Genomic DNA, 16,021 nt, shown 5'->3' on the forward strand with positions numbered 1-16,021 from the left:
GTGTGTAAATATTTGATCACATCTAAGTGGTAAATGCTAGTTTTCCCTTGTCTGTCAAGACCTCTATCCCAGAGCAATGATACACACAAGAAGCAGTATCAAACTGACTGTGTGGCTTATATTAATAAGGAACTGTAACATATTCTTGCTATGAAAGGAAAAGTAATGCTCAGGCTCTGTATGTATTTAGGAGGGCAACAACTAAAGAAAGTGCAAGACATTCCACATATCAAAGAAATAACCATGGGGACTGCATTGCTTCCCCCCCCCTTCAGAATTTCACTAACTCAGTAGATGTATGAGAAACTGCCAGGGCTTAGAAACAATAAAGGGAAACTCTGGCTTAGTGGGTAACTCATGAAAGGGGAATCACAAGAGCAACCACACCATAAACACCAAGGGAAGATATCAGGTCAGTGAAACTGGGGCATGTTTTTCCCTGCTGTGGCTAAGAAGTATTCTTCCTAACTTCAGCCCAGGGGTACTATACTATCCCACTGCCTTTTTCTCCTGGAACATCTAGTGTAGTTGGCAGGATCCTAGTCTGAGTAGGCATAATTGGAAAAAATGGATTTGAGTATAGAAGGGATGCCTGCTGAGTGCACTGGGAAGCACAAATTGGAGAAGAGAGCTGTTGGAAATGCAGAGTAGGGGGGTTGAGCAGCTCCCACACTAGGCTCCCTTTGGGTACAGGGAAAAGTGAAGTGAACCATGGAATTGTTTGAGTTCAAAGGGGCCCTTAAAAGTCAGCGAGCCCAACTCCAGGAACATGGCACAGCTCAGTCAGATTGCTCAGGACCCCATCCAACCTGACCCTGCATGACTCCAGGGATGGAGCATCCACCACCTCTCAACATCTGGGCAACATCTCCCGTACCTCACCACTCTTATAATTATTTTTTCTTTATATCCAAGCCTTGTCAGAGGTGTCTCCCTCTTTGCCTCATGGTCCTTAGCCCACAGTCCTGGCCTGAGCTACACCACCTGGACTGCCTGTGCCTCTCAGTGACCCCAACCCGCTGATGGGAATGCCAGCCTGACCTCAGTCCTGCCTCATCACTGTGACTTGTCCGAGGAGTGCTGGACACTTGGATGATGTTAATCTCTGTCACCAGGCTTGCTCGGCTCTCCTTGCTCAAGCAGCACAGGACTGTGACCCTTGTAGGTGACAGAGACCATAACAAACTCAAGCCAGTTTGTGCTCATTTGCAAGCCTCTAATGCATAAGATGAGAAAGTGCTTGCACTTAATCACATACTATGAAATGAAAATAATGTAGTCAGCATGAACCATAAGTTCAAAAAGGCGTTCTGGCATGCAAAGTCACCTTCAACTATTTAAATAACAGAGTCAAGAAGATAGAAAATAGTAAGTGTGAATGTTATCTGCAGATAATGAAATGTCTGCAGCCATACTTACAAATCAACTCGCCAAATCACAGCTTTACTAATTAACAAACAAAACAAGCACAAAGATGATTAAGTACACCTCTTATAAGTTTTTAGGAATAGTGTAATTATTGGTCTGAAAGCTCAAACACCAATTAACAACAGCAAAAGTTGGTACTTACACTGGACCAGAATATGTACATATTAGTAACCTAAAACATTTCAAAGACATGCTGAACATCAAAGTAGGCAACTTATTTAATAAAATGATAGAAACTGAAACAAACAGGTATAGTCAAGTCAAAAAAAGTTGAGCCTTCTTTTTTACATTAAAAAAAGAGACATTTTTAAGCAGTTAGGTTCCTGGACATGGTATTTATCATGAAAATTTACTAATCGATGGTACTAGAGAGGAATAAAAATATATCCTTTGCACTTACAAATCCTCACTTCTGTAAAGCAAAAGTGTTATTGCCTGTGTTTATATAAATAGGGTATCATACATCAAACCCCAGTTTACATTTATTAATGGAGAACATTTTAAAGACCACTTCAACAGAAACAAAGTGTGCAAAAATACTAGAAATAAATATTCCAACAAGAAAAAAAAAAAACCATTAACCACTCCTCCATGATAGTCTGACTACAGGTATTAAGTACCTCTTAGATTTTAACTGTATATCTTTGTCAATTAGGCAAGAATTTTAGATCAGAGTAGGTATAGCAGACGTAGTACAGCATTAATCAGAAAATATGACTGGAAGTTCCAAATGCAGTCATGTACACCCACAGACACCATTTCTACTTTCTATCTTGTTGCAACTACATTAGAGCACTTAGAACCCGTGGTATGTTACAATATATTCTTTCTTAAAACAACAAATGTCACAGTCCTGGCAATATGGTGCCAGTTTATTGCTAGCATTCCATTTAGTATTTCAAAGCACGCAAGTAATAAGTAACTCATACACTGTTTCTAATAGTAAATAAACACACACCAAGTAAACTGATGTTATTTTCACATACCTTAAAACAGGTGTTTTTTCCCCCCTAATATGAATTTTGTTGCCTACAAAATTAAGGACAACAATACCGATTAGCTCCTAGCACAGTTTTAGCAAAATATCATTGACTCTCAAGTTAATAAATATACTTAATTCCAGCTGGTAACATACATATATGTTTTTTTTACCACTTGCAGTCAATGACACAAAATCGTGCAGTCTTTAGGAGCACACTGGTGTCCAGCAGTGACCTGAAGCAGGATTTAAATAGGTTCACTTCACGCTTCCCAGTCTATTTCAGAAGTGCCAAAAAATCCTGATTATCCGAAAGTCCCAAAAATTCAAAATGCTTGTAGACAAAACTCAGTATGTAGTTTAAACCTGAAATGTTTACAAGTCTCCAGTCTTGAGATTTCAGATCTTCACAGTATTATGTTAAAAATAAAACAGTCGTATCAAACTTCTAATAATTTGTCTGCACTCTGCAGTGAAACTGACACGTGAGTTTTCAGGGAACTCCTGTCTAGGATAATCTCCCCAGACTCTTTAGCATTATAATTCACATCAGCACATGAAATAAGCTCTCAAATTGCAAAGGTATTGCTTTACTGTTAACAAAAGTTGAGAAAAGAAAGAAATAGGTTTTCCTGTAAAATAAAATTATTTAGAATATAATTAGCAGTAACATTCTTAATTGACTTACAAGGAAGTGATTGCATTCAATGAAGTGTGATCAATCAGTGAAAGGACACCACAGCATCGTTCTGCCATCCTCTGAAGAAGGCTTTTTCGCCATTTGCTTTGAAGGTTTACTTTCACTGAGCACAACAGATAAACATTGCTTTATTTGGAAAAACTGATAAACTGATAAAAGGGCCCAAAAACATTACCCTGAACAAGTTGTTAAAATTCTTTGAATTTCAACAAAGCCTCCCGGCCCCTTAACTGCTTAAATCCACTGGCTGAGGCCCATGTGATAAATCCAAGAGGCTTATTTCCATTATCAATTTCTACCATGCACAGTCATACACACAGCATTTTACTCATCTGATAGCAATTTATTTTTTCACAGTCATTAAGTCACAAACGACCTCTGTCTAAAATGTATGCTTGGACTAGAATGGACATCCATTAGAGATCCTCACATTTTCAAGGAATATTTACACCTGAACAGTCTCTGCTGGGATAAGATTCCCTGTTGTATCCAGCTGCATACACTTACACGAACAGGCAGACACAGGACACTCAGTATGGTCCCTAGATAGCAATGGCAAAGAAAAGGAAAAAGCAGGTAAGATAAAGCTAACAAACGTTTTGCAATCTGTAAATTTAAGTATGTGCAGGAACGCAGCATCACACAGAAAACTGCAGCGTAGTAAGCTTAGCCTATGTTGTTGTTCTTTGGTTTTGGTTTTTTTTTGTTGTTTTTTTAAATACAGACACTTTAATTGCAGATACAACAAAGGAGACACATCGTACTTCATGCAGCATACAGAAGGGAAATGCAAAAGATCTTAGCATCAACTTACCTGAACCAACTGAGCATATGCCCAGCATGTCCACCATGCCTACAGTTGTGACACCAAGTAAACCAGTTGTTGAACTGGGCCAACTTCTTGTCTTTGCTAAGATCCACTTTTTCATCTGACTTGGATCCTCCTGCACAGAAGCAAACCCATCACAACAGATAAATGAAACATAATGGCTTAAATTTCAGTCTCACTGACACTGTTAAAATGAATTTGGAAATAGGAACTTCAGGTGAAGTAGCAACCTGACTCTAAAAGGGATGTCAATGCAATTATTGAAGATATATGAACTGGTGGAGAATCAAGAATTGTATTGCTTGGCTAATGTCTCACACCTTACAGACATGCTGGTCTTGCCTATTAAATTTTGCAGACAATCTCTTTCAGTGATGATTTATGTTTCAGTGATTAATTTATGTTCCAGTGAATTATGCACCTGTTCTACTGTACATAGAATGTTCTGCTCTAAAATATGTAAGATTAGCAAAATCTCAGTTATGAGTTGGAATAATTCAGTAACAAGTCATGTCACTGAGCAGTGAAAGAATGAGAGAGATATAAATAGATGACAACTGCACAGCTGCTCATAGCTCTTTAACAAGACTGACCTAAAAATATGGAAAAAAAAATAATTTTACTTAGACCTTGTATACTGCTGTGTTCAAGAATTCAGAACCAAGAGATTCTAGCAATAGCATCTCTTAGCTGTTCCAGCAGGACCCATACATTCTTTCACCTTTAGTCACAGAGAGTATACATATACACATTACATTTATTTCCTCTTCCAATTAAGGAGCAGTTGATTTACATTACAAGATTCGTGCAGGCTCCCAACAGTTCATCCCAAGAAAACACATCTCCCAGTTCAATGTCAAAGCTCATAACACCAAGCACCCAATAACCAAATCTTTTTCTCCTGTTTAAGCTGTGGAATTCTACTACCAATATCACTGGAAAAAATGGCCAGAACGAGGTAACCATGCATACAGTCTGACACACACACACAAAAAAAGATATAGGTTTAATCAAAATATTGGATGGGATGTAAATGTGTTCTCTACTACAGTCTCTCTTTAATTAAAGTATTTACAGTATGAGTACAAATAGGAGGAAAAAGTGCAACAGAAGATCTTCTTTCAGGAACTGCTAATTAGGCCCCTAATGAGGATCCCAGCTGAATAACTTAACATGAGTACATTATACCTGGACAACTGGAAACTGGAGTTCCCATATTTATCAAGCAAAGTGCACAGCGAGGAAGTGGCTTACGACAACCAGGGCAGCTGGTAACTTTTGACTTCGTTGGTGAACCACTAACCCCATACTGGCTGAAACCTCGCCCCTGATGAGGAATGGCTGAACAGCTGTAGGAGATTGATTTTCCACAGAAATTGCAACTCACAAACACCTAAAGAGAACAAAAGCCCATTAGTTTTTCAGTTTGTTTCAATTTCTACTATAATTATAAGTGAATTTGCTCAAGCTAGTGAAGACTTGATTTACTAGATGTTCTAAAGACTGTGCTGGAAAGTCTTGCAAAGGTGTTGCTAACATCTTGGCTTATAGACTTGACATGCAGTTCTGAGGAGTAGCCTCAATGCTGCCCATGTACTTAAACAGCACATAAAACCCTGTAAAACTGTTACTGCTTGGAGGGATATCATTTAAGAATATAAGAAGTTACACGTCAGGTAACTAAAGAAACTAAGCTTACTCAGTCTACAGGCCTCTCCATCTTTCTACTCAAGTGACTCAGTTTAGAGTCCACAATGTGAGGATTTGCCTAATAATCTTTACCTGCATACCTTATGTCACAAGTTGAGTATAATACAGAGAAAAGCATTACTTTCAGCTCTGTAGGAATTACTGATATTCATGTAAGGCAGGAGCAGTAAAATTCAACTCCTCACTTGGAGCAGTATAGATGGAGTTCTCTTTAAAAAGTTGTGAAGAATGTGACTCAAAACAGCCTTCCTTAGAAATCCTTGAGTCCCCAAGGCTTGTAATGCACATATTAGCAGGCATGAGCAAATAGGAGTTGCTGTAGGCAGAACATTTTGAGTAAAAACAGTACCAGATAATATTTGGACAGGGTGTCATTTTTCAGTTTAGCTTATGCTCTGAGCTGATAAGGAAAGCTGCTATTCACTTCAGACTCAAAGGCTTCAAAGGTTGAGTTAAACGAGAACCAATTTGAACTGGTCCTGGTTTCTTTCCCTAGTTTCAGCACCATCCTCATCATGATGAAGAACTCACTAGGAAAAGTTTCCCATTTTGTTTTTCAATGCTGGAAGAAAAAAAACCCACAGTTTCACATGAAAAAAAGTGTGGAAACATTACAGATTCTGAAAGATGAGTTCCTGTTACAGGAAAAGAGTTAGGAAAAAACACACCAAATAATGATTGAATAAAATGGCACTTCCTAGATTAGGATGTATGTATATTTGTTTACTTCCTTACTTCCTACTAAAACAGTTAAGTCCTTCCTCTGAACAACATTTTTAAAAATATTAACAAAATGAATAAATAAAAACAACAAATAGAACACAAAACATTGATTTAGAGTATTCTTAATTGAAATCTTTCCTTTCCTTTCTTTTCCTCACGAAAGCCAAGATGCAGCCAGGAATTTATTTTTTTCTTTTTAAGAACCACGTTGCCTTCCTGAATTGGTCATACTTCATGTAAGAATCACATTTACCTGAGCTAAAGGTTTTGAACTGGGATCCAGCTTACTTCTGTGGATATCAAATTCTGCACGTTTGTGCCAAAACCTCCAAGCATCTAAAAGATTCCTATAGTTCTCAATCCAGTACTGAACCCTTTCATCCTTAAGTACTTCTGATGGAGAACCCTAAAGAGAAAGGAAAAATGGTCAGACATATACTGAATATGCACAACACAAGGTATTCACTTTTTGAAAAGGCTTTACCAGTACATAATACAAAATACAAGAAATAACAGCATAATTTGCATTGACAGAGATGATATTTGGAAATATTTAACACGAGTTTGATAAAAGTTTCCTTCAGTGTACCTTTCAGGTTGAAAATACTCGTGCTGCTGTTCTCCTAAAAACTCAGATTATACATTTCTGTAGCACATCTGAGTTCATACCATTCCTATGGTTACATACGTAGTCAAACACAGTGCTGGTAGTAACTCCAACTGTGCCAGTAAGGACCAAGATAAGCTCAAAACAAAAACGAAAACCAACATCCACCCAAAGACAAAAAAAACCCTCCACCTTACAGCAGTTCTCTAACAATACCCTGGAAGCAAAAAAGCCTATTTTGAACCTATCAGAAAACATAGCAGTAGTTCAACTATTCAACTGCTCAACTATTTTTCTTTTCCTGTCTTCCCCTTGTCTTCACTTTCTCTGACTGAGACAGCTTGAATATATAAGTTTGTAGTTATCATCAAGTGTTTCATATGATTGCACAAAATCATCTGGCTATCTATTGTCAAAACTTACTACAGAATATACTTTTTAGTTCATAAGATTCAGTGCTGTACTGGTAAATAAACAATGTTTACTTCTCTAATGTAAAGATTCATTTTTGAGAGAGACACTAACCTGTAACATGCAATAGCTTGCTGTCTGGACATCACCTGTTCTGTCAACGTAACTTTCCATCAAGTCCACACCATCTTTTGTCAGCCCTGTCAACAGTATTCCTTCTAAATTCCCAGCATCTTTCATTTCATTCGTCAGCTTCTCAATAAATCTGTTCAGCTATAAAAAGAAATTACTTAACTTTTGCTGTTTGTACATCCCCTGTAATTAATTTAATGCATGCAGCAAAACTTTTTTAAAGTTTAAGAGTATTAACAGTACACACTGCTTGCTGCATGTTGTACAGGAAAATGTATATGGCTGTATCCACTATATACCGAGAATTTAAATATCAGTGTACTTTAAACCTCCTGATGCAAAGAGCAAAAAGGAGGAGATCACCAGTTTTTCCATACACTCCTGTCTATTCAAAGGAAAACATTCCTACTGCAAAATAAAGGCTTTTTTCAAGAGAAGGTAAATGTCTGGAAATAAACACCAAATACAAATACTGTCCAGTAAAGCATTTAGCTAATGTGATATGATTTTTAAAACAAGTCTAGAACATTATTTACTTTAAAAAAAAAAAAAAATTAAGAGAGAGAGGGAGAAAAAATATACCACAGCTTATATCCTACTGTGAGGAAAAACCAAATCCCTTATGATACCCTGCTTCACCCTCCCACCTCAAATTTTCATCTCACTAAATAAACCCCAGCTTAACAGTTTGCTTGAATGTGTAACCATAGACTTACCTGAGCATCATTGAGGAACTTGCAAGCAAATGCCACTCTGTCTCGTACTGCCACATTATTTTCATACTTAAGAGAGAAAAATGGGAGTATCACCATCACATGCCAACTTACAAGATTTCAATACACTGCTTCTAAAAGTCAGATCATTTATCTTATTGTACAGCTAATATTATGAATTTGATTACGTACAAAGAATGCACCAGGAGAAAGCTAACACCAAATACCAACTGATCTGTTAATGCTCAGAGATAGGCATCAGACTGAGACTGTGGCTACCTGGAACAATCTGCTCCTGTGGCAGAAAAGCCTGGTACAATACACTGTACGTGCTTTTTGAAACTATACAGTAAACAGAAGTTTTACAAATCGCATAATTACAATCAGGGCTAGGCTACAGCGTTTCTAGCACATATAGCCAAGAGTCTCAATAAGTCACAAAAAGTAGAACAACCAACCCTTCTTCTTCCATATTTATAAAAAGCCTAGCCCCACTACTTCAGTTTTCCTAAAACCACAACTGAAGAAAATAGTAGTAATAAAACGACAATACCCAAAACATCAATTTCTCAAAAGTATGTTAGCACCCAACATGCAGCATGCAACATTTACTTGCTGCTTTTTAATCCTTTTGCTATATCAGGCACTCAAGAAAAAAAACACCTTGATTACATTCACCCTGGTACTTAGCTGTGCCTATATAAAATCATTACCTAACACCCAGAGAACAAGAGCATTCTCTCTTCCTCACAGAAAATGTTTTCTCCTCTGGGATTCTTACCTTATTCTTATTTAATAGCCTAAATATATCATATTTTGTTATCCTTCTCTTTAACATTTGTGGGCCAATCACTCTTCTACATGTGGGTTAAATCAAGCATATCCATTATTCTCTAACTAAGGATCAAGTATGTTACTTCTCCAAAACGTGAAATATCTCATGATTAAAGATCTAGCACCCTCTTTATATCAATTCTAGAAGATATAAAATTGTTTATTATTTCATCACTCCAAAAATATTTTAACAATTAAACAAGAAAAAATGAAATACAATTCAGCGCAAAGACAGCATCACAAAAACTTCTCTGCACCTGCTGTTTCCTGCATTTCTCTTATTAGAATAGAACAGTTCATAGAATCATAGAATGGCCTGGGATGAAAAGGACCTCAAAGACCATCCATTTTCAATCCCCCTGCTACGTGCATGGTCACCAACCAGCAGACCAGGCTGCCCAGAGCCACATCCAGCCTGGCCTTGAATGCCTGCAGGGATGGGGCATCCACAGCCTCCTTGGGCAACCTGTTCCAGTGCATCATTATACTGTGTGAAAAACTCCTAATATCTGACCCAAGCCTCCCCTGTCTCAGTTTGAAACCATTCCCCCTTGTCCTATCACTACCCACACTTGTAAACAGTCATAAACCCCTCCCATTTATGCACTCCCTTCAAGTACTGGAAGGCCACAATGAGGTCTCCCTGGAGCCTTCCCTTCTCCAAGCTAAATAAGCCCAATTCTCTCATCTTTCGTCATTTGGAAGGGACCTACAAAGATCACTGAGCCCAACTATGTTGGGCTAACCAGTAGTTAAAGCACACTATTGAAGGCACTGCCCAAATGCCTCATGATCACCAACAGGTGTGTGGCACCAACCATCTCACTAGGAAGACTGCTACAGTGTTTGACCATCCTCACAGGGACGAAGTTTCTCCTTAAACCCAGCCTGAGCCTCCCCTGGCACAGCTCTGTACCATTCCTGAACGTTCTGTCATCAGTTCCCAGGAGCACAGTCCAGACCTTCCGCTCCTCAGGGAGCTGCAGAGAGCTTTTGGCCACCTCTTGGACTCCTCTTCTCCAGCCTTCTTCAGCCTCCAGCTCCCTGTCCACCTGGGACAACCCAGGTGCCTTCAGCTTCCCCTCACAGAACAGACCTTACAGCTCTGTTCCCAGAATTGATGCCTTCTCTGGATACTTTAAGGGACCTTAACATAATTGACATATTGTGGAGCCCAGAAATGCACACAGTATTCAAGATGAAGCTGTACTAATGCTATATGCAGAGGCATAATCACCTCTTTTGACCAGTTGGCTGTGCTGTGCTTAATGCCACTCAAAATAGTTTTCTCCTTGGCTGCCAGGGCACACTACTGGCTTGTACTGAATTGCTGTCACCAGTACCCCCAAGTCCTTTCCTGCAGAACTCCTCTCCAGCCACTCATCCCCCAGTTTCTGTTTTTATCCAGCACTGTTCCATCCCAGGTGCAAACCTGGCATTTTCCTTTGTTAAGCTCCTTGCCATTGCTGATGGCCCAGTGCTCCCATCCATCTGGATCCCTTTGTAAGATCTGTCATCCCTCCAACTAGTCAGCAACACCTCCCACATTAGAATTACCAGCAAACTTGCTGAGGATGTACCTCACTCCCGCATCCAGATCATTAACCTCTCTCCTGCTTTTTTCCTATCAGCTTATGTTATTTTGAGAACACATTTCTAATGGCTTAAGAATTGCATGGTAAAAAAGATAAACAAAATCCCCTAACAACTGTGTCAATTATATTGGATGTTTTGACTGCCTCTGCATATTTCATATAGTTTTCACACTGACACAATGCTCACTTTACTGACATCCACGTATTTATATGCATAACTATTATTTAAAGAAATTTAACAAATTTACTCACCAGAACACCATCATATGAACCAGACTCACTTGTCAGAAAAGCAAACATAGCACACAGGTAGGGATTGTTCAACTGCAGTCTGAGAGTACTGCACATTTCTCTCCAAAGTGAGTTCTTCTCATCTGTATAGCCTGACAGAGCCATTGCTACTACATTAAGGTTCAGATCACCTGGTTTAATGAAAAAAATGAAAGAATATTTAAGTTCAGGACTTCTTTTTTTAAAAAAGGACATACGAGAGTTTGAAGTTAATACGTTTCCTAAAATCATTATATTAATTTCATCTAAATACTCTGTCAGAAAATGTTTCCTGTTTTCTAATTCAAACAAAGCCAGACCCTGTTCTGAACCTTCTCCCGACCCAAAAAATGCACACACCTCCCCCAGCCTCCAAAAATATTAAAAACAGAAGAACCTTAACAGTTTTCTTCATCTCATACCAATATACTTTGGTGCTAAGTCACTATTTTAAATTTAATAAGAGAACAGATGCAAATCAGAGTCCCAGGAGGAACTAAAACTAGCTCTAAAATCATTAAATCCACCTTCATACATTGTCACTTTCCCAACAACATTTCAGAACTAATGACTTCTGTAAACTTTGAATATTTTATTTCAGTTATTCCAGCCACTGCACTGGCAGAAAGCTGCATATAGCCTAACTGAAGCAGACCTGACATCTGATCCACCTGCAATTACATTAAAAGAAAAAAAAATCCCACCATTTTTGTGTGGGTTACTTTTGGGTGTAAAGCTTTCTGTGGTACGTATCAATATTTACAACGTTTTAATTACATATAAAGCATACTACAGTGTGAGGAGTGAAGAGATAATAGGATTTGTCAGATTCTGAGGCTCCAATACAGCCAATTCAAATAAGTACTGTAAAAGACAGCAGGCATATTCTCCACACCACCTTCCAAAATCCTGTTTCCGTAAGCATCTACTCAGGTGATGTACCTCCAAAAGAAAGGACACAAAACACAATACAAACCTTTTCCTGAGGAAGCACCTTTATTTAGAATTTGTATTGCCCGCCGTATGTCCAAATTGAACAGTGCTACAGCAGCAGCTCGCTCCCAGTCTCCTTCCTGTTCCAATGAATTTAAGAAAGGTTCCACATCTAAGTCTGTTCCCTTCTTTATCCACCCACAGAGCTGCAAAGCCAAGGATCTCTCCTCACTCAGATACTGAATAATATCTGCCTGTCTATCAGATCCACTCCTGCTGTGCCTGAGGTTCTCAGTTGTTCCTAAAATGGGAACAGTATGTTAAATAATGCTTAAACCATAACCTAAATTGCAACTGCAACGCTTTGATTTCAATCATAAAACAGAACATAAAAGCCAAGTATCCCACTTTACTACTCAATTAACATCAATAGTAACTACATGGTAAGGAGCAGCAGATAGCAAATTATTTTATTCTGATCTCCTAAAAGTCACACATCTAAACTTGACACTTACTCCCTAAGTCTGTCTTTCTTTTCTCTTCACCCTAAGATTGTGGATGTTCCTGTTACCAAGACAGGACTGATCAGTGCATTCAATTTGAAAATACAGTCAAGCACCTGCTCTACCAGTTCTCCTCAGCAAGCATCAATGTGCTAGAAACATTCCCAACACTCAAGAGTTGCTTTTGTTATCTCCCCCCCGCCCCAATCAAGCAGATCAAATATTAATAAGACACCTAATGAATAGAGAGGAAAAGATTCAAGTAAGAATCCTCTAAAAAATAACTCAGCTTAAGAGGCGTAATGTGATACACAATGAATGACTGCCACTTCAAAATAACGTAGCCTCTCTAAACATACAAATGTACTTTGGCTACAATAAAGTTAGCTTTCTAAAACTATACTCCCATGTTGAACTTTGAAAAATACAACAAATAGTTACGCAGGGAGCAAGACCTTTTGGTGCCATAGTCAACAGCTAAATGTTTGAAACAGCTCAGATGAAGTTCTACCTCTGAGGTTATTTTGTTCTACTGATGATCTTCAAAGAAAACAAACAATTCAGGAAATCACTGTAATATAAACTGTTCACTTTCATTTCTGTATTTACGATATATATTAAAATACAGACTGATACACTTCATTTCTGCAGCCTCCTTCAACAATTTTTAAAGACAAAGTTGTGAGTGCTTCATTTTGTAAATATACCATAATATAACTTATCAAAGTTAGAACATTCTTACCCAAAGATGACTTCACAATTGACTTAATGCCAGCATAAACTAGGGGACCTTTGTTTCCTGTAAGTTTTTGATCCATATCTTCAGTATACTGCTTCATAAGTATTTACATGTATAGGAAGCTTATTTTTTTTCCAAAGAATTTGAAAAAACACTTCTTCAAAGTTAAAACTCATATTCTCTTAACACAGGCCTTTTACAGGACACTGCATTGTATTTAGACTTTTACACATTTCACACAACCCATTCATGCTTAAAGGGGTGCATTACTTCTTTAAAATATAAACCACAGTAAAATAAAGGATATAGTGCAGAGTGTACCAAAGTGATTTCAGCTGAGGATCTTCATTTCCAGCTAGAAGGTGATTTCTCCAAACTTGTTCAGTATCAAGGCCATACCTTGACAAAGCTCGGAGCCGCATTTTGGTCGCTATATCCTTTTCCAAGGAGCTGGCCTTTCCTTCTTCTGTACACTCATATAAATGCCGCCCACAAGCCCACATTAAGGATGTCACTGGACTCCATGCAAGAGAAATTCTTTCAAAAACTGTAAAGTCAGACATAGTTCTATTGGGAGTCACTACCACCATTCGATTTTGACTTGTGGGATGCCAGGCAAATGAGGCAATGTAGTTTTCACACGGTTGGACACTTCTTTCAATTATTGTAGGCTCAGTTTCATCTCCAATAGGCGTGGGAGTATGCTGCATGTCATACAGCCTAATGATATTACTATCCCTTGTTAAAGTAGCTAACAGTCCTGTCCTTGTTGGACACCATGCCACTTTTGTTAAAGGTTTTGGTTGCTCTGTCAATGTCAGAACTGGCTTTTCAAACTTTCTTAAATCCCATATGGCAACTTGGCCTTCATAGAAGGAAGCTACACGATCATGGAAATACGGATCAACAGTCACTCCTTGGACAGCCTTGGTATTTACAAATATTTTTTGGCTTGTATTCCTCAGATCAAAGATAGCCAGATTGCGATGCATTCCAGCTAAAAGAAGCTTCTGATCCCGTGGAAGCCAACAAAGGGAGAGACAAGCATCGTTCTGCCCTAACTCATAGAGTGGCTTTGTTACCACTAGTCCTGCTTCCGGATCTCCTGTTGAAAGTCTCACTTTCTCTGTAGCAACTGCAGTCTCTGGAGCATATTTGCTACTGATATCCCAGATCAATACTGAAAAGTCAGCCCGGTGTTTATCTAATCCAGCAGCAAGCCAATTACTATCTAGTGGGTTCCATGCTAGAGTGTTGCACTGTCGCGCGTGCTTGGGAACAAACTCTTTCCCTATCAAATCTTTAGATTTTGAGTTGTGATCTTGACCAAGGCTCGTAAGCACCACTCGACCATTGGCCTGTCCAACAGCAAGAAGACATTCAGGATCATACTTGGGATACCAAGCCACACATTTCATATACGGTGTATCCGAATTTATTGACAACAGCGTGGCAGTAGTTTCTTCTGATAAACGCAAGGACCCTGCCTTGAGTTCTGAACTTACAGCAGATTCAATGTGATAAAGGCTCAATTCTGAGTCACACACAACAAAACGGTCGACGTGATGTGGGGCCCAAAGAATATCAGGTTTGGAGCCACTCATGTTTAAGGTGAGTTCACAAACAACTTAAACTGCTGTAGGAAGATTCTGGTGACATCCATTCATACGAAAACTGTTAAGAAAATAATTTGTGGGAATGTTACCAAAATCCAAATTCTTTTTTCATCTCAGATCAGCATTTTTTAAAAAAAAAAAAAAAAGAATATTTTTCTCCATTGCTTTTAGCCCAAGTTTATTGTGTGCACACATTTAAAGCCAAAACTAAGCATTTCTCACATTAAGCCACTTTTCCCATGACATGCCCTGTTTTTGCTAAGATACACTGACTGGTGCAGAAACCACACAGCCACCTACAAACCAACAGCAGTGTGTTCACAACCTCCAGCAATACCAGTATTGCTTATTATGGAAGAGAGCATCAACCAAAACACCATACAGAGTGATGTGTGGGTGTGCTGCCAGGAAAGGGCCAATCCCTAAAACACGTAGTAGAAAATGTCTCTGCCTAATTGAAATGCACTAATTCACAGATATTAGAGTCTGTCTGCCTTGTTTAAAGTTCCATCTATAATCTACAAAGGCTTACCCTTCTTGAAGATTTCTGTAACTATAAAGCTTTACATGCATCACCTCCTTCTGCTGCTCCCAGTTCCACCTTCTGCCCTGCTGTCACCAGGTCTTTGCACGCAGCCTAGCAGCACACATAAACCCACGTTGTTGTCAGTTCCACTGATTCCTGCAGGAGCCCCACGTCCAGAATCCTTACACGCTCCTACGTACAAAGGAAACGACCTTGTGATTCCTACAAATTTTTCTTACGGCTGGGAAAAACAAAGGATTTACCGTATTGGGAAAAGGCAAAAAGAAGCATCACTTGCTGCCACCGAGCCTCCTCTCCACACCCGCTGTCCGCTCCCAGCGCTCCCCTCCTCCCGCCTCAGCCCAGCCCCTACTCGGTCCGGAGTCCGGCCCGCCTCACCGCCGCCCCACTCTGCGGGAACGAGGAAGCCGCCGAGGCCCGCAGAGACGTCGCGGCAGCAGGGCCAGCCCGTAGCAAGAGCAGCAGCCAACCCCCACCCGTCCCCGGGCGCGGCGGCCGCTCACCCACCCGCGAACGCTGCGACACCGCCGTGGCGCAACCCGCGGCCAGCCGGAGCCTCCGGCCGCGGGGACAAACGACAGCAGGGCTCCGCTTCCGGCTGCGGGGCGGCGGGGAAAGGACAACAACTGCACTTCCGGCGCGCGATGAACGCCCTTCCGCACAGCTCCTTCCGGTGGTCAGGAGCGCGCTCTCACTTCCGTGTTGGGAGTGTTCTGGTGATTGGTGTGGTGACGTCACGCAGCGGCACCACA

General features: G+C 39.7%; 1 protein-coding gene across 2 annotated transcripts; it reads right to left on the minus strand.

Annotated features, from left to right (window-relative positions):
* Window positions 1-1,494: 1,494 nt before the first annotated feature.
* Window positions 1,495-15,866, minus strand: MIOS (meiosis regulator for oocyte development). 2 transcript variants are annotated; one of them, XM_042817232.1, is made up of 12 exons: window positions 15,777-15,866; window positions 15,299-15,440; window positions 13,414-14,780; window positions 13,110-13,208; window positions 11,908-12,165; window positions 10,914-11,083; window positions 8,236-8,301; window positions 7,502-7,660; window positions 6,623-6,775; window positions 5,125-5,329; window positions 3,922-4,051; window positions 1,495-3,649 (listed from the first exon to the last, which is right to left on the minus strand). In XM_042817232.1, the coding sequence occupies exons 3-12, from the start codon at window positions 14,708-14,710 to the stop codon at window positions 3,553-3,555; spliced, it is 2,634 nt and encodes an 877-aa protein (XP_042673166.1). In that variant the 5' UTR covers window positions 14,711-14,780; window positions 15,299-15,440; window positions 15,777-15,866; the 3' UTR covers window positions 1,495-3,552. The 2 variants fall into 2 exon arrangements, with proteins under 2 accessions (XP_042673166.1, XP_042673165.1); XM_042817231.1 differs by having other exon boundaries at window positions 15,255-15,440.
* Between the last annotated feature and the right edge of the window lie 155 nt (window positions 15,867-16,021).

Source organism: Centrocercus urophasianus, unplaced genomic scaffold (assembly GCF_019232065.1).
Source record: "Centrocercus urophasianus isolate 14NV4802_14NV808 unplaced genomic scaffold, USGS_Curo_1.0 seq_16, whole genome shotgun sequence".
NCBI classification, from domain to species: Eukaryota; Metazoa; Chordata; class Aves; order Galliformes; family Phasianidae; genus Centrocercus; species Centrocercus urophasianus.